The 23,769-nt window shown below is 40.5% G+C and overlaps 1 protein-coding gene across 2 annotated transcripts; it reads right to left on the bottom strand.

The window, feature by feature from the left end:
* Positions 1-346: 346 nt before the first annotated feature.
* On the bottom strand, positions 347-23,279 carry LOC134794865 (apoptosis-inducing factor 1, mitochondrial-like). 2 transcript variants are annotated; one of them, XM_063766671.1, is made up of 10 exons: positions 23,044-23,279; positions 20,588-20,643; positions 15,107-15,259; positions 14,791-14,842; positions 14,189-14,677; positions 9,644-9,961; positions 8,457-8,771; positions 2,964-3,193; positions 1,154-1,420; positions 347-492 (listed from the first exon to the last, which is right to left on the bottom strand). In XM_063766671.1, exons 1-10 carry the CDS (start codon positions 23,123-23,125, stop codon positions 421-423), a joined length of 2,034 nt encoding a protein of 677 aa, XP_063622741.1. In that variant the 5' UTR covers positions 23,126-23,279; the 3' UTR covers positions 347-420. The 2 variants fall into 2 exon arrangements, with proteins under 2 accessions (XP_063622741.1, XP_063622740.1); XM_063766670.1 differs by lacking the exons at positions 347-492; positions 1,154-1,420 and having other exon boundaries at positions 2,593-3,193; positions 14,189-14,674.
* Positions 23,280-23,769: the final 490 nt, after the last annotated feature.

The raw sequence follows: 23,769 nt of genomic DNA, 5'->3' as shown, positions 1-23,769 counted from the left end.
GTAGTCATAGGAGTGACTTAGGCTATGTTAAAATAACTATATAAATCAAAATAGCCGATTTGGCCACCAAAATGCCGAAATGTCACGACTGAGGGACACTTTGTCACAACCGTGTTTATGGACTTATTTTATTTACCTTTCCTGAGGGTATTAAGCTTGACCATATGCACCAAAAAATTGCTTTTTGTATGTACTTTTGATATATGTAATAATATGTGGAAATAAAAACGTTTCTGAAAAAAAAAAATTTTTGCCACAATTTAAGAATCACCCAAATGTATAATTTTACTGTATTAGTCTATGAATGAATGAATGTAATAAAACGAGCGGGGAGGCATTTGTGGCATGTTTATTGAAGTAGTATGTAATATGTACAGAGAGGCGGGCGGGCGGGCGGTGCAGCGCGTGACGTCACGGCGGCTAGTCCTCGTCGTGCGGCGCGAACAGCTTGGCCACCTCGAACAGGTCCTCGAACTCGCCCTGCGCCAGCACCTGGACACCAATACACACATTTTACTTTATAATTGTTTATATTTGCTGTTACTTATTTTTGAAATGAGCTTTTTAAGAAAAAGGAAATTTATTACATGCATTCATTTGTAATGCTAAAAAAAAAACAAAAACCGGCCAGGTGCGAGTTGATATTTTGTTATTTTTCTATTCTTTTGGCACTGTATACTACAGTTTACGTTTTGTTTTTAAGTACACTAAATAAGTAGGTAATAAAGAAATTATGTACCAGTTTGTAATTGATTTGCGTTATTAAAATTTGACAATAATTTACAGCAAGTAGAAGTTACATCTTTAAATTATTAATCTGTTACAGATTTATCGATGATTCATTTTTTCAAACACTCGTTTATGCCACAAAAACTTCGATGTCTGGTTCCGTACAAATTTAACAATTTTTTTTAACAAATATACATTTTTCGGATTTCTCCCTGTATTTGTTATATGGTTTTAATTTCAACTCGATACCGGACGCGTTCCCGAGGTGGGTCTCGACCTCTCGACAGACAGGCAGACGGACGGACAGCAAAATGATCCTATAAGGGTTCCGTTGTTCCCTTTTTCCCTAAAAACAGGTTTGTCGTATCACGCAGTACTCGTGTTATATTTTGGGCCGATTAAGTAGCACATGAGCAGCACGCACCTGTCGGGCGACGTGCATGCGGTTGAAGAGGTTCCAGAGCAGCACGCCGACGACGCGCCGCTCGCGCAGGTAGAACACGACGCCGCGCTCGTAGCGCTTGTCCGTCGGCGCGGCGTTCTCCGGCGTCGGCGCTTCAACGACGAGCGTGCCGTCCGCCGCCGCCGCCGCCGCCGTCTCCGTGACCGTCGCCGCCGCCGACGCGTCGCTCACGGCGTCGGACGAAAACACGCCGACTGTCGGAAGCCGTGAGTCGACGATGCCGATCGCCTGGAATTTATTACATTTGGTAAGTCGTAGTAAAAATTTTGAATTGCTTTGTTTTATTTGCAGCATGATGTCCTGAATACAAATATATGAGATAATAAGCTCAAATCAGTGACGTAATAAAGTCGACAGTACAAATGAAATTTGTTTTTTCCTTTACCTTTTTCCTTTAAGATACCATGTCAGGTGTCAAATAAAAGGGCTCTATGAGTAAATTACAAATATATAACATACTATAACAGCATGTTCACTACTTGGTCTAACAAATTAGAAGAAACGTCCAAAAATTTCACAATCCAGAGTTGACTTTGAATTACTTTAAATTTAAATGGCTGAATGGATTATTATACCAAATGACTGTGAATATCCTCTATATGTCTAAAAATAATTAACCAGATATATACAAAAATAAAAAAGTACATCAAGTTACATACATACCTTCTAAATAAATAAATAAAAAATACATTCATTACAATTATATTACATTACATCACAATTAAAATTTTCTGTTACAGTAGACGACTAAAATACATTTTTTTTTACTGAAAACATATCACGTGGGGTAGAATATAAAAAAAGGAGCCTTTGGCGTTTTCTCCCTTGGCCTTTGGCGTGATCCCACAAATTTTTAGAAAACGCCAAATATTTGAAAAAAAAACGCCAAATAGTGCTTTAATTACCTCGTAGCCCAGCTGCGGGCCCAGGTCGCTCCAGAACATGCTCTGGTGCGTGTAAGGCTCGGGCTGGCGGTCGCCGGCCATGTTCTGCGCGGCGCGCCGCCCGGACAGCACGGCGTGGTCGTGGTGCGTCACGTGGTGTGTCTGTGTGTGTGTGTGTGTGTGCTGTAGTTACCTCGTAGCCCAGCTGCGGGCCCAGGTCGCTCCAGAACATGCTCTGGTGCGTGTAGGGCTCGGGCTGGCGGTCGCCGGCCATGTTCTGCGCGGCGCGCCGCCCGGACAGCACGGCGTGGTCGTGGTGCGTCACGTGGTGTGTCTGTGTGTGTGTGTGTGTGCTGTAGTTACCTCGTAGCTCAGCTGCGGGCCCAGGTCGCTCCAGAACATGCTCTGGTGCGTGTAGGGCTCGGGCTGGCGGTCGCCGGCCATGTTCTGCGCGGCGCGCCGCCCGGACAGCACGGCGTGGTCGTGGTGCGTCACGTGGTGTGTCTGTGTGTGTGTGTGTGTGTGTGCTGTAGTTACCTCGTAGCCCAGCTGCGGGCCCAGGTCGCTCCAGAACATGCTCTGGTGCGTGTAGGGCTCGGGCTGGCGGTCGCCGGCCATGTTCTGCGCGGCGCGCCGCCCGGACAGCACGGCGTGGTCGTGGTGCGTCACGTGGTGTGTCTGTGTGTGTGTGTGTGTGTGTGTGTGCTGTAGTTACCTCGTAGCCCAGCTGCGGGCCCAGGTCGCTCCAGAACATGCTCTGGTGCGTGTAGGGCTCGGGCTGGCGGTCGCCGGCCATGTTCTGCGCGGCGCGCCGCCCGGACAGCACGGCGTGGTCGTGGTGCGTCACGTGGTGTGTCTGTGTGTGTGTGTGTGTGTGCTGTAGTTACCTCGTAGCCCAGCTGCGGGCCCAGGTCGCTCCAGAACATGCTCTGGTGCGTGTAGGGCTCGGGCTGGCGGTCGCCGGCCATGTTCTGCGCGGCGCGCCGCCCGGACAGCACGGCGTGGTCGTGGTGCGTCACGCGGCGCCGCCCGAGCGTCACGTCGTGGAAGCACGCCACGTCGCCCGCCGCCCACACGTTGCTGCGCGCCTGCAGCTCCGCGTTCACCACGATACCGCCTAACAGGGAATTCAACACTTTCAGGATCGTTCATCTTTTAAAGTCCAAGCATGACTTAGGCACAGTTGCACCGAGCACATTTAACAGACTGATTAACGTCAAACAACAGTAAAGTATGAACTTAAAAATTTAGCTAACGCTTTCACGGTGACGGACGGTTTGATGCAAACCAGTTGAAAACCATGACAACACCCGACACCCGTTCTTATAAAAACATTGTAAGAAGCTTTTGTTTATACCTAAATAATAAAATCTATCTATTAGAGTGCCGTTTTCTCAGGCTTTAGGTTAGTTTTCGTTCATGTCGTCTCGGATATGGGTGAATATCGTATCGATGCATTCAATGTAATGCCCTGAACACAAATATATGAGATGACAAGCGCGAAAGTGGTGGGGGTAGTTGCTGTGACGTCATAAAGTCGGCAGTACAAACTTTTTTTTCTTTCTTTTAAACATACCATGTGGGGTACCCAATGAAAGGGCTTTGTGAGTAGATCACAAATATATAACATACTGTAACATTTTCAATACTTGGTCTAACAAATTATTAGAAAACGTTCAAAAATTTCACAATCCACTGTTGACATTCAAGTGCTCTAAATTGAAAATGGCTGAATGAATTAGTCCAAAATACATACCAAGTGACTGCGAATATTCTCTATATAATGTTAAAAAACGAATTAACCAGATATATCAAAAAATAAGAAAAGTACATCAAGTTGAAAAAAAGTATAATTTTCTGTTACATTAAACTGCAACTATTATTAAAATAAACAAAAAACCCGACAATTTACATATATTTTTGAAATGGTCTTTTCACTAGCATTCATTTGGTACCCTTATTGATATTGATATAGTAAGAAAAAAAAACAACTCCCCCTCCATTTTTTCATTTTCAAAATTTATATAGTCTGTGTCACTACCACAATTCTGACAAATTCAACTACACCTCATATGTCAAAAACCGTCTAGCCGTTTAGGCTGTAGGGCGTGCCAAATAAATGGACATATATACATACCAGGGATGTTGCGGATATTCGCATCCGCATCCGCGGAACATCCGCATGATTTTCAACATCCGCATCCGCATAAAATCGATGCGGAGCATCCGCATGATGCGGATGTCGACCAAGTCGGTAACAGGAACGTATTAGCGGCGGCGCAGGCGGCGTAAGTGCTAGGTAATTTCGTCATTATATATAACGAAATCGTCTAGATCCCGAAAAGTCGGCCAAGTTACTGTTTATTAAATAAAACGCACCTATATTCTTGCACAAATACTAAACGCTTCGTTTTTTTTTTAAATAAAAAATGCTAACAATGTAATATTTGACGTTTTTTAAGTACCTAATCTTGACATCCGCATCCGAACCCGCATCCGCGCATGTGAGGCTTTAAATATCCGCATCCGCGGATGTCAAAAAATCTGCATCCGCAACATCCCTGATAAATACCCACGCTCGTAAAACATTACCGTCCTTGTGATGCAGTCTGGTAAAAATACGTTTCCAGTAACAAAATAGTATATTAACTCGACTACATCAGAAGGAAGGTAATGTTTTTCGAGCGTGGGTATGTATATTTGTCTATTTATTTGACACGCCCTACAGCCCAAAAGGGGTCATCCATTAATTACGTCACACGAATTTCTAGGTTTTTTGACCCCTCCCCCCCCCCCCTTGTCACATGTGGTCACATTTGGCAAACCCCTCCCCCCTAGTGTGACGTCCCATTTTTTCTACGAAATCGCCAAATCGAATTAAGTAAGTACCTAAGTATTATTAATATTTTATCAAAATATTTTCGACGATATAAATATTAGTAATTTTATAACCCAAAACGGCTTAGGAAAGAAAATTAAAAGAATAAAAACGATTATCGTTTTAAAAACTTGTTATTTAAATGTACAGCGAATAAAATAATTAAAAAAAAAACTTCGGTTACTGATGAAGTGATGAAGTTAAAGTGACGTCACAAAGTTTGTGTCTCCCCCTCCCCCATGTCACAATATGTCACATTTTCTTGACCCCCTCCCACCCCCTAAACGTGTGACGTAATTAATGGATGAACCCAAAGGCTGGACGGATTTTGACATATGAGGTGAGGTTGAATTCGTCAAAATTGTGGTAGTGACTAGAGATGCCCCGAATAGTGAATTTGGCCGAATACCGAATATTCGGCATGACATGCGAACATTTTGAGTTACAATTATTATGAAAACTGTTCGCCAACAAAAAACAACGTTTACTAAGATATATTTTTATGTTGAACAGAATTAATGAATGTAGTTAGAGTCAATCCAATCAGACCCACGATAAAAATAAAATATTTTGTAATCAACAAATGCTCAAGAACGTGTCTTCGTATTTAACTACTTTCCAAGAATACATTTTAAATATTAAATATACCTAGTTTTTGGTTATTTTTTGCGTAATTTTTCTTTTTAGGTAGGTGCAACAGATATTCGGTATTCGGCCGAATAGTAGGCAACATTCGGCCGAATACCTAATTTTCGGCAAAGTGGCCGAATAGGCCGAATACCGAATAGTTGCCGAATATTCGTGGTACCTATCTCTAGTAATGACACAGGCTATATACATTTTGAGAATGGCGCCCGCTAATGAAATAAAAAACCGGCCAAGTGCGAGTCGGACTCGCAAACGAAGGGTTCCGTACCATTATCTATAAAAACGGTCACCCATCCAAGTACTGACCCCGCCCGACGTTGCTTAACTTCGGTCAAAAATCACGTTTGTTGTATGGGAGCCGCACTTAAATCTTTATTTTATTCTGTTTTTAGTATTTGTTGTTATAGCGGCAACAGAAATACATCATCTTTTCATTCATTCATTCATTAAGAAAAGGTAATAGGGTAGATATTTGCTGAGAGGGTCGAATGGATTTACCTGAGTTTGAAGATAAGCAACACATTTGTGATCTACTCACAAAGCCCTTTCATTTGGTACCCCACATGGTATGTTTAAACGAAAATAAAAAAAAGTTTGTACTTACTGCCGACTTTATGACGTCACAGCATTTTTATCTCATAATATTTGGGTTCAGGGCATTACACTGAATGCATCGATACCATATTCACCCATATCCGAGACGACATGAGCGAAAATCTATTTCTAGAAGACTTTTCTTTCGCTGGTCGGTCTACTATATATTAGTATATATGTATAAATGCGTGTGTCCTTAGTCCTTACCGTACTGACTGACTAATAACTCATCAACGCAGAGGCGAAACTACAAAAGTTGAAATTTTCACACCAAGTTGCATTTATAATGTGTGCAAAAGATAAGAAGCGATTTTGAGAAATTCCACCCATAAGGGGGTTAAAAGGGGGATGAAAGCTTGTATGGATGGGGTTTAAGTTATTTTTAAGCTAGGAACTTGAAACTTTATAAAAAAGTATTTTCAGCGTTTATGAAAATTTATCCCCTAGGGTGGTGAAACGGGGGTTGAAAATTTGTACGGAGATCAAACATTTTTTTGAGCGCGGGATTTGAAACTTTGTATAAAGGCATACAACTACAGACTTATTGCTCTTATCTCTCATGCGAGCAAGATTTTGTTGCACGTACTGAACGAGCGTCTAAAGCCCTATTTAAGCAAAGAAATTGCTCCTGAACAGGCTGGTTTTGTTAAGGGGAAGGGGACCCGGGAGCAAATCTTGACAGTTCGACAAATTATAGAGAAAGCCAGAGAATTCAACAAGCCCGCCTACATATGCTTTGTGGACTTCTCTAAGGCGTTCGACTCTGTCAAGTGGCCCAAACTCTGGGAAACGCTGACGGCGATGGGTGTTCCAAAACACCTGGTACATCTCCTGCGAAGACTGTATGAGGATAGCACAGCGTCAGTTCGCGCAGATGACGTTCAATCGAATCACTTCCACCCCAGCGCCGGAGTCCGTCAGGGATGTATTATTTCTCCACTACTGTTTAATGTGTACACAGAGCTCATAATGAGGATTACACTTGAAGACTGGACAGATGGCATCTCGATCGGTGGCTTGAAGGTCTCCAACCTGCGATATGCAGACGATACCACTTTGTTCGCCACCAGTACCCAGCACATGGAAGCACTTCTCGGCATGATGGAACGCGTTAGCCTTGAGTTCGGACTAAAGATAAACCGGAATAAAACAAAAATGATGATTGTCGACCGCATGAATAACAATTCTCCAGAAACCACACAAATTGCTAATTGTGATGTGGTGCAATCATACATTTATCTGGGAGCCTTAATTACGAACAACGGTGGATGTATCGACGAAGTGAAGAGGCGTATGGCTATTTCTAGGTCTGCAATGGACAAGTTGAGGAAAATATGGAGGAATCGCAACATATATAGAGCCACAAAAATCCGACTAGTTCGGGCACTTGTATTCCCCATATTCTTGTATGCCTCAGAAACGTGGACCCTGCGGGAAGTAGAGAAGAAGAAGATAGACGCCCTAGAGATGTGGTGCTGGAGAAGAATGCTCGGAGTATCGTGGACTGAATTCCGTACCAACGAGTCTATACTTCGAGAACTCGGCATCTAGCAGCGTTTATCATCTTTGGTGCAGTCTCGTATCCTCACCTTTTTTGGTCACGTATGCCGCCGAGGGGAGGTGGCTATTGAGAGACTTGTGGTCCAGGGAAAGGTCGAGGGTACCAGGCCACGAGGAAGATCGCCTATGAGGTGGACTGACCAGATAAAGGCGGCAGTAAATGGCTCATCATAACTACATGAATGCACGAGGAAGGCGGCTATCAGAGAAGAGTGGCGACGTGTTGTGAAGCTTGCCACCAACACCTGAAGTGATGACCACGACCACTCTGTTAAGAGTGATACCGACGAAGAAGAAGAAGATAAAGGCATATTATTAGAATACAAGAAGAGACATTTAAGCGTTTTTGAAAATTCATTCCCTGACAAGGTCAAAAAGGAGTTGAAAGTTTGAATCCATAATTATACTTTTAAACTTCTTAGAAAGGTATATTATAAGATTTAAAAAAAATTCACCCCCAATTCACAAACATATTTTCTAAATCCTTACGACAAAAAAGTTTTAAGCAAAATAAATATGAAAGAAGTAGGCACAGTCAGTTGATTAACTTAATGATTTGTAATTTATTTTATTATGGTTTTAATAATTGCTATTTTCATTATTTAATGTGATCGCATGCCATTATGTACCAATTATAAGTTTTGCATGCTCAATTGTGAGTAGAGTACACTGTACACCGGCCGCAGCTGCATGTGCATACCAAGTAGTGGGTGTAGCTCGAGTCCGGCGGGCTCCGCGAGCTCCACGCCGGGGTCGGCGCCCACGCACTCCACCACCACGTCGGCCGCCAGCTCCCCCTCCACCCCCGCCGCCGGCCGCAGCTGCATGTGCATACCAAGTAGTGGGTGTAGCTCGAGTCCGGCGGGCTCCGCGAGCTCCACGCCGGGGTCGGCGCCCACGCACTCCACCACCACGTCGGCCGCCAGCTCCGCCTCCACCCCCGCCGCCTCCCCCCCCGCCGGCCGTAGCTGCATGTGCACCCGCCCCTCCTTCATCGAGCACGATGATATCTCACCTAAAAACACAAGAGCGAATCAACTTTTTGACCGACAGTTTTGAGTTTTACTCGAAATGTCTCTGGAGTTACCAAGAAATCGAGCTTCTAAATATACATAGTCTCTGTTTATTAGGTTTAACAGTTGGGACTTAAATGTTTAACATACACCATAAACTGAAACATGGAAAAGCCATTCAAAGGTGAAATTTTACAACGAAGTTTAAGCTGTGGACAGATTTGTGTCGGTCAAAAAGTTGATTCGAGCAAATTATTGCTGTGTAATAACAGTTTTGTATCACATGATCGATCTTATTAATAATATGAACAATATATTAGGAACTGAAATAAATGTCATATACTAAGAAAAAGTGACCAAGGCTAGCTCGGTATCATCATGAGAATGATCCAGATAGAAGGTTCGAACCATACTGTTCTACCTTAGAGATGGCTAGGGGGCGCCACAAGACTTCAGTAGGAAGTGCATATACTTGGAAAATTTGACTAATGTCGCTGTGGCCCGGTGGCCAAGTGGTTCAGGCACCTGCCGCGATAGCAGAGGACGCTGGTTCGATTCCAGCCTGGGGCACTGGAGGCCTTGGTCACTTTTTCTTAGTATATGACATTTATTTCAGTTTATAATTTATATAGTAGTGTTTCTACTTGATAAAAACAAATTAAAATATTTTCTGAAAAATAATTTAATTTGTTCAAATACTTCATAGTAATATATTAGGAATCAATATAGTAAATTATAAATAGGGCACTTAACGCAGCTTCCATACTCAACGTTTGAAGACCATATTTCGTCATTTGTGGCTTTTCTAGTACTACCTTAGGTTGACTTCTAAAATGTAAATAATAATGTATGTGTAAAATAAAAGTAGTCTAACGGTCGGGCAGTAGCGTGACGCCTTGCGCCCTGAGACGGCGCGCCGCGTCGGCCGCCAGGTACGGCGGCAGCAGCTCCTCCAGCGGCGCGCGCTCGCGGCACAGCTGCACCACCTCCACCGCCGAGCCCCGCACGCGCTCGGCCAGCGACGCCGCCAGCTCGGCGGCCAGCAGCCCGGCGCCCACCACCGCCACGCGCGTCGTGCCGGACTCCTCTAGCACGCGCGCCAGCCTGGCGACGTCGCGCACCGAGTGCAGCGTGAGCGCGCGCCCCGCCGCCGCCGCCGGCGCCAGCGCGGGCAGCCGCTTCGCCACCGAACCTGCACGCACACACACGATCACAGATAATAAACATTTACTTCCAACAAATACAGGTCACAAAGAAAATTATGTTAGTCTGTTCGAGAAACTGAAAACGGTGAAAAATAGAGATACTATTCCTAAAAATACGTGTGATACCTCATTAGATTCGTCATGATTCCTAGAAAAATGTATTCGAAGCGTGTATTAGCACACAAAAAATACCTAAAGTTATAAACAGAAATAGGGGGAAAAAATATATATTTTTTATTTCCCCAATATCTCATAAAGTATTTATATTTAAGAAACCAAAATTGATATTATAAAAGAGGAGGATATTTCCAATAAAACATTCCATACTTGCAGAACTGTATCTCCATTATTTATACTTTTTATTCAACGCTGAACACAGCCCTCCGCGCCTCATTTTCGGGAAACGCGCGCGGCGTGAAAAAGCGATTACGTAACATTAAATATAATTTTAAAGGTATTAAATATTCATTGAATAAAAAAGTTATGGTGTTTTTAAAACATGTCCACACAAATGTACTACTTGTAGAAATTTATCTTCAAGTTATTTTTCCAATAAATTAGGCAATTTTTAATTAACAAAATTTTCTCGAAATTCCTTCTTTATTGAAAACGAAAAAAAAAATATAAATAACTATCGTAAATCTGATATAATAAGATGGATTAGGTTTGATTTGAAAAATCAGCAGAGTTGCAGGCGGAGCGGAATGAGACTATCCACGTGGTCTTTGTCTGTCTTACCCCTAGAGAGCTATTGCGGATTGGTAAAACGGAGGCTATTCTAGTAGCAGTTGACTATATGTCTAACCAACTGCTACTAGAAAAGTGGGTTAGGTTGGGTTAGAACTGCGACCTTTACAGAAGCCAATTGCTACTAGAAAAGTGGGTTAGGTTAGGTTAGAACTGCGACCTTCACAGAAGCCAACTGCTGCTAGAAAAGTGGGTTAGGGGTTCACCTCATCTGGCATAATATTGTTTGTCACAAATACATTTCGCATAACATGTTTCGCAGAAACACTTTTAGTCGAATGATAATTTTGCATAACTATTACTTGGCATTACTATTTACTACGCATACAATACATTTTGCAGCATATCATTAAGCAGAAGATTACTGTTGCCGACTTTCATTTAGCATAATAATGTAGTAAATAAAGGTAGTGGACCCCGCAGTAATTCCTCAGCCAGAAAAAACTTTACAGTATGATAAAGTATCAATAAATAAAAAGTATTGTATAAATTTCCAAAGAATAATAATAATAGAATTAAAGTAAATACCTAAAGTTTTAAATCGTTAATATCTTTTTACGGAAAAATGCTCCGTTCAAACTTTCTTCACCAGACATATTCATGTAACGTATTGCAACAATATATGAAATATCAAAAAAATATCCCAGCAGAAATACCAGTATTAATAAAATAAAATTTTTTGGCGTGTCTTGGACCGGAAAATTGCTCAGTCTAATTTTTTTACTGGAATGCCATTTTATTGCCGTTTTATACCTACAAAATGAAAATCTAAAAAATTTCCACTCTCAGTTTTTAATAGTTTTATAATGCATACATTTCGATACGCATTTTTTTTGGATTTTTTTACCCACTGCGCCAAATTATATTCTAAGATCATATAAGAAGAAAAAAATGACAGAGCAATTTTCCGATGAAAATGAGCGTCAAAAAAATGAAGTATCATAAAAAAATATTCTCATGTTTGACAAAACTTTTAGATTTTTTTCTAGTATCACATACTGATACAAATAACTTATTTTGTAAAATAATTTTGGACTGAGGAATTACTCGGTTCAATATATAATCAGATTTGTGTTTTTACCTAACTTAGGAGTGTTTTTTTTTGGATATTTATAATGTTAGTCTCGGCTCATACTATACAATAACCAAGCTAAATTTCATCGACTGAGAAATTAATGCATGGGTCTCCATACAACAACTTGCTTCATTTACTACACTATAATTTTATGTAGCATAATCATCCTGCAGCATACTCTTATTATGGCATAATGATTTTTTCTGCTAGCAGAAAAGTGGGTTAAGTTAAGTAAGAACTGCGACCCCAACAAAATTGGACGTGTGCCAAAAAAGAAGGTTAGGTTAGGTTAGAATTGCGACCTCCTACAAAAACGAATGGCTGCCAGAAAAATAGGTTAGGTTAGGTTAGAGCTGCGACCTCCTTGAAAAACGAATAGCTGTCAGAAAAATAGGTTAGGTTAGAATTGCGACCTCCTACAAAAACGAATGGCTGCCAAAAAAATTGGTTAGGTTAGGTTAGGTTAGAGCTGCGACCTCCTACAAAAACGAATGGCTGTCAGAAAAATAGGTTAGGTTAGGTTAGGTTAGGTTAGAGCTGCGACCTCCTACAAAAACGAATGGCTGTCAGAATAATAGGTTAGGTTAGAGCTGAGATCTCCTACAAAAAACGAATGGCTGTCAGAAAAATAAGTTAGGTTAGGTTACTAGAGTCGGACCAAAAAAAGTCTGCAGCGGATTTGATAGCCCACGCAGTGCAAGTGTCATTTATACGTCATAATTTCATAGAAGTTTGACGTTTAAAATAACACTTTCACTGCGTGGGCTATCAAATCCGCTGCAGACTATTCTTGGTCTGACTCTAGCTGCAACCTCTTACAAAAACCGGGCAAGTGCGAGTCGGACTCGCGCACGAAGGGTTCCGTACCATAATGCAAAAAAAAAAAACGAAAAAAAAGCAAAAAAAAAACGGTCACCCATCCAAGTACTGACCACTCCCGACGTTGCTTAACTTTGGTCAAAAATCACGTTTGTTGTATGGGAGTCCCATTTAAATCTTTATTTTATTCTGTTTTTAGTATTTGTTGTTATAGCGGCAACAGAAATACATCATCTGTGAAAATTTCAACTGTCTAGCTATCACGGTTCGTGAGATACAGCCTGGTGACAGACGGACGGACGGACGGACGGACGGACAGCGAAGTCTTAGTAATAGGGTCCCGTTTTACCCTTTGGGTACGGAACCCTAAAAAACGAACGGCTACCAGAAAAGTAAGATCAACTGCCATAAAAACAGATTATGTTAGAGCATACTAGGTACAGCAGCACATTGGTAAGTCAATCAAAACCATTTATAAAATCACCTTTAATTAAACTTAATAGCTTTATGCCACCGAAATAGTATGCAATACATGTATCTGCGAAATCAATATTCGTTTAAAATACTATTATGATCATCAACAGTATGCCGAAATATGGTTCTGGATTATAAAACTCTGCGAAGTGATTGTATGCTAAATAATACTATGCGAAAGGTAATTCTGCCAAACGACATTTCTGCCAAGTAACATTATATATAAATAAATAAATAAATAAAAATCATTTTATTTCGGATATAAATCCATAGTTGTTAGTTACAATTATGCAATACAAAAATATGTCAAAAAACTTTCTCAAACACATTAGTAAACCGTGGGTTAGGTTAGGTTAGAACTGCGACCTTCACAGAAGCCAACTGCTACTAGAAAATTGGGTTAGGTTAGGTTAGAACTGCGACCTTCACAGAAGCCAACTGCTACTAGAAAAGTGGGTTAGGTTAGGTTAGAACTGCGACCTTTACAAAAACCAACTGTTGCTAGAAAAGTAGGTTTATGCTGATCAACTGATTTTTCAGCTAACCAATTATTGCGGATCAGTTAAATTGTAATCCAAAATGAAATAATTCGCTTACCTACTCACTGATTGCTAACCAAAATTAGATTAATGGTGGATGGCTTACTGCCGCTCAAATAATTAATTTGCCAACCAAATCAATTTAGAGCAGCTCAGTATGACATTAATTGCGAACTGGTTTAGAAATACTTGCCTACCAAAAGTTGCCGACCAAGTATCACTTTCTGCTGACCATATATATTTTTTTGATCATCAAAATAGGAATATTCTGCAGATCGATTAAATAACACCCTTTTAAATTTAAGATAGTTAGTTAGTAAAAGTAGTATTAATTTAGTTTAGTAGGTAGTACCATTGTATATATCAATAAATGGTCTTTCAGTAGAATAAAGGTTCAATTCAAACCTTCAAACAGCCTAATCCGAAACAGGGAATCATCAATCGGGTGGTATTAGGTAGTAGAGAAAAAAAGCAAAATAATAACATTTTGAGAGAATCCTGCTACAGTTTTCTACTTTGAACAAAGTAGGTACAAACATGAACTTTAATTGGCGCCTCACCAGTAGCTATGAGGCACTTGTCGAAGGTGACGGTGGCGGGCTCCTGGCCGGGCGCGCTGAGGCGGGCGCTGCGCGCGGCCAGGTCCAGGCGGGTGACCCGCCAGCCCCGCGCCAGCCCCGCCCCCGCGCCGCCCTCCCGCAGCTTCTCCAGCGGCGTGTAGAAGGAGAGCGGCTCGTACACCAGCCGCCGCTGCTTGCCGTTGTACTGCGTGAAGGCGAGCGACAGCGGGTCGGCGGCGGCGGCGGCCAGCTCGGGGCGGCGCCACAGCTCCTTGCTGAGCGGCGGCCGCATGTAGGGCGGCGCGCGCTCGGCGCCCGCCAGCAGCAGCGCCGCGTCGGGCCGCGCCGCCCGCAGCGCGCGCAGCGCCGCGAACGCCGCCGTGCCGCCGCCCACCACTAGGAACTCTACGTGCGCCGGTAACTCCGCGCCCCTCGCCGGATATAGCGGACCCTCCTCCTCCTCCTGCTCGTCTTTCGGCTTTGACTCTGCTAAAACATCATCATCATAGCATTGACAACACGACTCTTGCAAGTCACACACTACAATAATACAAATTCGGTTAAAAATGGGTCAGGGACCGGTATGTATGTATGTAACTCACTTTTGACTTCCTTCTTTGTTGTGTCATCTTTTATCTTACTGAAGTAATACACCTGAAAACAAAAGCATTACCTATAAGATTTATGAGTAGAGGACAAACTGGACAAGGTTGCTGGAAAAGATCGCTTTTTAGCGATAAGTTGTTATTACCTAGTCATATTTTTCTTTTTTATTTCTTTTATTTACTTATATATAAGTGTTTTATATACTCGTATGTATATGTATTTATCTATATAAGTAGGTATGCTTAGTTTGGGGCTAGGTTGATTTGTGTAAGATGTCCCCGATATTTATTTATTTTATATAGGTAGACGTACCCCACCAAGTGAAGAGGTAAGCGCCACCGCGGCCGCTAGGGCGACCCACGAGCGTCGCGGCGGGGGCGGCGGCGGCGGAGGAGGCGGCGTGGGCGGTGCGGGGCATGCGGGCGCCGCGGGGGGCTCGCTCGCTGCCGCCGTCGTCAGCACCGTCTAACACAGAACACCGTTTACTACAAGCTCTCAATGTTAGTCGGCTCAGTTAAGTGGCAACACTAAAGGCCAGTTGCACCAACCACAATTAATAGACAGATTGATATCTGTCAAGATAGAACTAAGAAACATTGTAGCACAGTTTGGTGCAACCAACCCTAAGACTATACATTTTCAGATTTGGGTTTCCATAGAACTGAAACTATTAACTATTGCTAGCCAAGTTGCAACTGCATGTGTTGCTTACAAAATACATTAATTAACATGTTTTGAAGGCATAGGTACTGATATCACTGGATGTAAAGAGATTTATGAATGTACAGAAAAAACATTACAGGAAAAATATGATGGTATAGATATTGCTGATAGAAACTCAAATAACAATAAGGAAAATAGGTGACAAAGTATTGCACAATAATGATTGATTATGGGTGTCATTTAATCGATCAGCAGAGTATTTCTATTTTGATGAACAAAAATATATATTGGTCAGCCGAAATTGACATTTGGTCAGCAACTTATGGTTAGCAAGTATTTCTAAACCAGTTCGCAATTAATGTCATACTGAGCTGCTATATATTGATTTGGTTAGTAAATTAATTATTTGAGCGGCAGTAAGCCATCCACCATTAATCAAATTTTGCTAAGCAATCAGTGGGTAAGCAAATTATTTCTTTTGGATTACAATTGAACTGATGCGCAAAAATTGGTTAGCTGAAATATTTGTTGATCATCAGCATATGTCTAACCAACCTAACCTACCCTTTGCAGATTAGTTGATTTTTTAAACAAAAGCAAATTTTGGTTTCTGTGATGGTCACAGTTATAAGCTGACCTAACCCACTTTTCTAGTAGCAGTTGGCTTCTGTGAAGGTCGCGATTCTAATCTAACCCACTTTTCTAGTAGCAGTTGGTTTTTGTGAAGGTCGCGGTTCTAACCTAACCCACTTTTCTAGTAGCAGTTGGTTTTTGTAAAGGTCGCAGTTCTAACCTAACCTAACCCACTTTTCTAGTAGCAGTTGGCTTCTGTGATGGTCGCAGTTATAGCCTGACCTAACCCACTTTTCTAGTAGCAGTTTATTTTTTGTGAAGGTAGCAGTTCTAACCTAACCTAATCCACTTTTCTAGTAGCAGTTGGTTTCTGTAAAGGTCGCAGTTCTAACCTAGCCTAATCCACTTTTCTAGTAGCAGTTGGTTTCTGTAAAGGTCGCAGTTCTAACCTATCAACCCGCTTTTCTAGTACCAGTTGGTGTCAAACAAGTAATCATCGAATGAAATGTATGCTCACGATTGGCTGCTCGTATCACATGGACTGATTTCGCTCTGCCTTTACCTCTGCCAATTTTACAAGCTTTTATTTAACTTGCAATGTACCTAAGTAAGTATGTAGTTACTAGTTATGTAACTATGTTTGTACGGGTCAAATCTTGCAAATTTAATTTGACCCACTTCCCAACTTCCAACGAAGCTGAAAATTTGCATACATATGTAAGTCGGGTGACAATGCAATATTATGGTACCATCAAGCTGCTCTGATGATGGAGACAGGAGGTGGCCATAGGAACTCTGTGATAAAACAATGCAACCTAATTGTGTTTGGTCCAATACTGGAGTATCGTTCCTGAGGCCGTGAGTTCAAGTCTCGCCTAAGACAGTAATTTTTCCACTTTTAAATTTATTCCGAGCTTCAAAATTAAATTTTTGCCAAAAACTTATTTCAAATCAAACATAACCCACCTTAATATATCAGATAACCATTCCTTTAATATGCATACCTCTCAACTAAACTGCCTAAAGACATATATTTTTTCTGCCAATTTTTAAATCTTCTTGACCAAATAATAATTTTGCAGATCAATTATAATTTATTAAGCTGATAAATTAGCATTGAAGCAGACCAATATTGGTCATACATTAGTTGTAGCTCGATTTTTATTTATTGCCAGCAAAATAATTGTATGCTGTACAAATGATTTAGTGGCAATTTTTTTTTGCAGATCAGTTTTAAAAACGGCTGATCATGTAATTACTACCCTAATTGATTATTATTACATTTACATTTTCTCTCTTGCAACAAGTTGTTGACTCAATCAAGATATCCACATAATTAACTCCAACATGTGAAAAACATATTTACCGTTTTGTATTTTCTTTTCCTTGTACGCTTGAAAACATAGAGCACAGGTAGAATAGTTAATAGTTTTACAAGGGGGCAAAGTTATTGTTTAACCGCTCGTGCTAATATTGATACCCTAGCAAGCAAAAGATTTCAAAAAGGTTCAAGAAGTGGAATCTTGCGTGTTGCGAGGGTGTCAAGGCACAACAACAAAGTTTGCCTCCAAGTGAAACACACAATTTTTCACCACACCCACACAAGGAAAATGAAACACCAAAAAAATCAAACCAAATTAAATTAAAATGTAATAAAAACTATATCATTCAAAATCATCAAGTCAATTCTAGCAGCTAACATAAGGAAACAACTCAAAATTTGCATCTGATTATTTGGCCCACATGTGGATAAAATGCAAACATCAAACATCAAACATCAAACATCAACATTTATTCAGCAAATAGGCCACAAGGGCACTTTTACACGTCATCATTGAATTTACATACATGCAAAAATAATAACATCAACAATTTTATAAAATAAAACTAAGAATTCAATCTAACGTATTACAATTACTAAGAGATGTATATGGTCTCTTAATGTCGAATTACATAAAAAATACAGATACAAAATACAAAAAAAAACTATAATATTTAGAGGTGTAAATGTCTCTAGGTGTCAGAACTATAAGATTATATAGTTTATCAAGTTATCCTTAGAGATGTATAGGGTCTCCAAGAGTCAATATCCTGTATAATTAATACATTCATTAAGAGAAAAGAAACATACGAGAGCAGAATGAGGCGTCTCACTGTAATTAATTAATAAAAATAAAGTTACTAAGTATAATAGCTTGTGTTAGCTTAAACAGACCAGTCTCCACAAACAGCACCCGTTCACGAGTATGACGCGTATCTCAGCCATCGCCTCCCTCAACCTTCATTCGGGAAAGTGGCGACCCGATCAACGACGCCACCGTAAGCAAAGACTTTTAAGCGAGCATGACATGTTCAAGCTACCGGCCTATAATAATATTAAAATAGTAATAACATGTACGAGTAGCTGTAAGACACGGCATTTTGTGCTCGTATGTTACATAAAAAGACAGTATAGCTTCACATAATTACTAGCCTAAGTTGACTTAGAGATGTAAAGGTCTCTAAGTGTCAGAAACATTAAAAATATAGGTATGTACAATCAAAAATAAAATATATAAATAAATACTTAGAGATGTATAAGGTCTCCAAGTGTCCAAAACTAAAATTAAATTAAACAATTTAATCAAGCGAGAACATCATTGTCTCATGTGTCAATTCTACTGGACACTAGCATATTTAATTCACAATGTAAAAAAAAAAACAATATTTATTTACTTATTATACTAATGAAATCAAGCTACCTGCTTAAAGGCATCTCTATCGTTTATAAAATCATTTACAGTGTAGTACGCCTTACTTAACAAGGAGCGCTTAATGTGCGACTTAAATTTGTGAAGTGGTAAATTCACTACATCAGTGGGGACTTTGTTATAAAAACGTGTACAGTTCCCGACGAAAGACGTACTAACCTTACGGAGGCGGTGGGCGGGCACGGCAAGCTTATGTTTGTTTCTAGTGTTATAGTTATGGATATCACTGTTAACCTTGAATTCGTGGATGTTTTTCCGAACATACATAATATTCTCTAGTATGTATTGAGATGCAACGGTAAGAATGTTAACTTCTTTGAATTTCTCTCTTAGGGATACTCGAGCGCCCAGTCCATAGATGGAACGTACAGCTCGTTTTTGCAGCACAAATATTGTCTGAATATCTGCCGCTTTTCCCCACAACAGAATTCCATATGACATAACACTATGGAAGTAACTAAAGTATACCAGCCTGGCCGTCTCTACGTTTGTTAGCTGTTTGATTCTCCTCACTGCATAGGCTGCTGAACTAAGTTTTCCGGCTAGAGTGCCTATATGTGCATGCCATTGCAGTTTGGAGTCTAGAGTGACTCCCAGGAAAACAGTTCGATCCTCAAATTCCAGCGTATCACCTTTTATTTTAATCTTGCTGTTATTTACCTGCTTGACGTTAGGTAGCGTAAACTTGATGCATTTGGTTTTCTTGGCGTTCAAAAGCAAATTGTTTGCCGTAAACCAGTTTACTATGGTAGATAGCGCGTCATTAATGCTCTCGAAGCTATTTTCCTTTCTGTCCACTTTAAATATAAGGGAAGTGTCATCTGCAAATAACACTATATCATGTCTATCTTGCACAACTTTTGGTAAGTCATTAATGTATACCAAAAACAGGAAGGGACCAAGAATTGAACCTTGAGGCACTCCGAGGGCTACCGGGGACCCCGCCGATTGAGTTCCATTAATAACTACTCGCTGAGTTCTATCCGAAAGGTACGATGAGACCAGGTCAAGGGCACTAGCTTTTATCCCATAGCGGCTTAATTTTCTCTTTAAATTTTCGTGATCAACGCAATCAAATGCCTTTGACAGATCACAGAAAATTCCAACAGCATCTTGAGCTTTTTCCCAGGCATCAAAGATGTGTTTTAGAAGTACCGCACCGGCGTCAGTAGTTGATCGACCTTTGGTGAAACCAAATTGATTGCTATCAAGCAGTTTGTTTCTGTTGAAATGTGACAATAGTTGATTCAGAATAAGTTTCTCGAACACTTTGCTTAATGCCGGTAGTATTGAAATCGGTCTAAAGTTCGTGGGATCTGTTCTTGTTCCTCTGCAACTTTCTCATTAGTTTTTGACCAATCAAGAGGGCCTTTACCAATTGGTGAGGTGAAAAATTAATTTCTATGCAAAAGCAGAATATAATACTCATCTAATTGGTACATAAAAGAATATATTATACAGGATGAAATGTATTATCCATAAAACTTTAATAAAAATTCAATTTAGCTAAGCATAAATCACATGTTTCATCAATATGCTGCCTGTCATTATGTAAGTGTATACAATGAAGTGTGGACCATGTGCAGATTTCATCACTAGTGTTTCAAATAAGGTAAATCAGTCATTTACTCCTATTCATATAACCCAACAAACAATATCTATATATTAGAATATCTGCTTTATCTATACTTAACAAATGGTTGTTATCTTAGTGAAGCAGAACAGACCTAAGATATGACAATATTCAGCCGAGGCCTCCAGCAATATAAGAAGAATTGTTTGAGCACAGAGTCAGTAGAGATCTTACCTCAGCAGCGGCGTTGTGTGTGTTGTGCGCCGTGGACGTAGTGTGCACCGCGGAGCCTGCAACACGGACTCGTTTAGCACTCCAACACACACTTATTAGGGCGAGCGAAGCGAGCCCTATCACTAATCGACGAACTATGCATTCTTGTGGTACACTTTACGGAAAAACTACTGCACTGTTAGGTTTGAAATTTAACATAGTAATTTAAATTCATGTCTAGTCATTTCCTGTCATAAAAATATCATTTTATAAACCTAAAAAAATAAAATAAAGTAATAACACTTTGTATTACTACTAGCGCCATCTGTTGGTAAAATGATGAATTAACATTCGTGTTAATGTTAATTATTTCTTTCTCTAATAGATGGCGTTAGTAATATATAAATAAATAAATAAATATTGGACATTCTTATACAAATTGACTACTTAAGAAGGCTTGTGTTGTGGGTATTCAGACAATACGATACCTATGTGGTGTTTTCAAGTTCAATAATGTCGATGGCGCTTACGCCATTAACAACGATGAATACCAAAGTGGGTACAATTTTGGATTCAACCCACCTCGCTTCACTTGGTTTGATTCCCATTTTAGCAATTAAGTTTTTGTGAATACCTACTAGAACAATCAATCTTGCTGTATATTTACTGCGGAGGTCAATTTACTCGTATGTTTTGTGACGCTGACGATGTGATGATCAGTCATGTTGTGTTAGCAAACTTAAATCGGGTAATTTTCAGTTCGAGATACAGTTTTGGCGCCATTCATTTATTACGTAAGACGATTTTGGGGTGGAGGGGGGTCGAACATATCTTATTTTTTCTTACAAGGGGGTGGGAGGGGGTTTTCATAGTTCTTAAGTAAGGTCACAAAGATGCGATATTTTTTTAAATTTCTATGAAATTAATAAATAATAATAAAAATAAAATAAAATAAAATAAAAATGAAATTATGACGTTTAAAATAATACTTCCACACTCTATGCTATCAAACACGGTGCAGAGTTAGCTTAAACGAGCTCAAGTACCTTTGTACAGGTACAAATAAACATTCATAAAAATATTTTTTTGAAAATAAATTATATTGGTGGCTGGACGGGGTCAACCTATTCTTATTATTTCTTACATAGGGGAGGGAGGGGGTCAAAAGCTGGCAAAAATTGTCTTACGTAATTAATGAATGGCGCCTTTAGTGTTACTATTGCTTGGAACTGCTAAAATTATAAATAAAGATAAGCATAATTAATACAAACTTCAGTGACTTAGGGCCGATACAGACGGACTACAACCCGACTGCAACTTGTATGGGAACTGCACGCCAATTGAAACGTCGGCGTGCAGTTCAGCAAAATGACCCAGTACCATGGCAGTACCTAGTGGAACTCAGGTTTGATGTAACAAAGGCACATTATGGTTTGGTCATCCGACTCATCTTGATGAGCACTTAGGAGAGTAGTACCCAAGATAGAGCCGATGCCGAACCCTGGCAGTACCTAGTGGAGCTCGGGTTTGATGCAACATACATAGACATACGCTGTTTTGGATATCCGACTCGTCATGATGATCACTGGGTAGATCAGTACTTTCAGTAGGTACCCAAGATAGCTGATGCTGAACCCTGACAGTGCCTAATGGAGCTCGGGTTTTATACAACATAGGCACACGCTGTTTTGGTCATGCAACTTGTCTTGATGAGAACTTAGGAAAGTAGTACCCAAGATAGAACTCATGCTGAACCCTGGCAGTACCTAGTGGAACTCAGGTTTAATTGTTGCAACATAGGCACACGCTGTTTTGGCCATGCGACTCGTCTTGATGAGCACTTAGGAGATTAGTACCCAAGATAAAGCTGATGCTAAACCCTGGCTGTACCTAGTGGAACTCAGGTTTGGTGCAACATAGGCACACGCTGTTTTGGTCATCTGACACATCTTAATGAGAACTTGGAAGAGCAGTACCCAAGATAGAGCTGATGCTGGACCCTGACTGTACCTAGTGGAACTGTGTGTGTTAGTTTATGTGCGGAGCAGCGTGATTACCGCCAGTAGGTGTCCAGACGGGATAGTTTTTCGATCAATTGTGTGGAGTGGACGCAAAAATAAATTCAAGAACATTGGCTCGCTGACCCAACATTATGTAGGAAAGCCAGTTGGGTTCCTTACAAAAAGTACTGGGCGACCGTGTAGGATGTAATGCACTTATGAAATTGTATATTACGTGTGGATGATATTGGCAATTTGATTTTGTCGTCTGGACACGTTTTTAAAGGACAAAGTAAAAGCTGTAACAGACAGGCGTACCGGACAGCAACCGGTTCGGTACGTTAAGGTAGAAAACCTCCGCGAGCCCTTACAAAGCTCTGCTTTTTGCTAGTGATATAACTACACAAATGATGTAATTCACAATATAATTGAATGTATAGTTTAACAGATTAACAAGTAGCAGAGTAGAGTACTGACGGAATAGTTTGTAGGCATCCCGGCGAGCGAGCGCCTCGAGCGCCTGGCCGTCGCAGCACAGGCGCGACACCGCCCGCAGCATGACACCGAACACTGTCAATACACTCTAAACAAAACTCTTCTAAATCAAACGACCGTTTGTCCTAGCTATTAATTTCATTGCCGTACATTTGAATAAATCGATTTTTATTAGTCCGAAAAGTGAACCTTTAGGTTAGGCTTTAGGTCGACAGGTGACAATTCAATTGACAATTATCATGCAATTATATGACAGACTCATGACACTTTAGATAAGAGATATTTTGAGACATTGCTAAAAACGATTCGATTGTGCGACATGCGACATCTTTCATGTTTCACAAAAATAAGTTCGTATGAGATATGGAGGGTAGAGGTACCTCTACCTTTCATAGTATGAGATGAGAGAGACAAAATCTAGTAAGACATTGTTGCCACTGCAATAATTTGTTTGTAAAATAGTAAATTCCTTTTGATAAATAATCACGCTAGGATAATTTATTTATTATATAGTAATTTTACTCCTACGATTAAAAAAAGTACTTTTATTTACTTATTTTTACATAAATACAAGACGCGCTAGTAAAAAGTGGCAACATTTTCTTACTTTTTTGGTCTTAAATTACGTTTTGCAGTATAGTATCCGAATGTGCCCCAGCCATAGAAGGTAGGATGGTCTAGAAGTGGTATACGCGTGCCTCCGTGAGG

Source organism: Cydia splendana, chromosome 11, assembly GCF_910591565.1.
Source record: "Cydia splendana chromosome 11, ilCydSple1.2, whole genome shotgun sequence".
NCBI lineage: Eukaryota > Metazoa > Arthropoda > Insecta > Lepidoptera > Tortricidae > Cydia > Cydia splendana.
The sequence above is the reverse complement of the archived record's forward strand: the minus strand, read 5'-3'. Positions and strand labels throughout refer to the sequence as shown.

Bases quoted from the DNA above. Each gene is read 5' to 3' on its own strand.
- LOC134794865 (XM_063766671.1), bottom strand. From the start codon at position 23,125: ATGCTGCGGGCGGTGTCGCGCCTGTGCTGCGACGGCCAGGCGCTCGAG. The intron at 14,843-15,106 runs GTACGTCTACCT...TTTTGTTTTCAG, and splicing joins TTACCTCTTCACTTGGTGGG to GTGTATTACTTCAGTAAGAT. The intron at 14,678-14,790 runs GTGAGTTACATA...ATGATGTTTTAG, and splicing joins AACAAAGAAGGAAGTCAAAA to CAGAGTCAAAGCCGAAAGAC.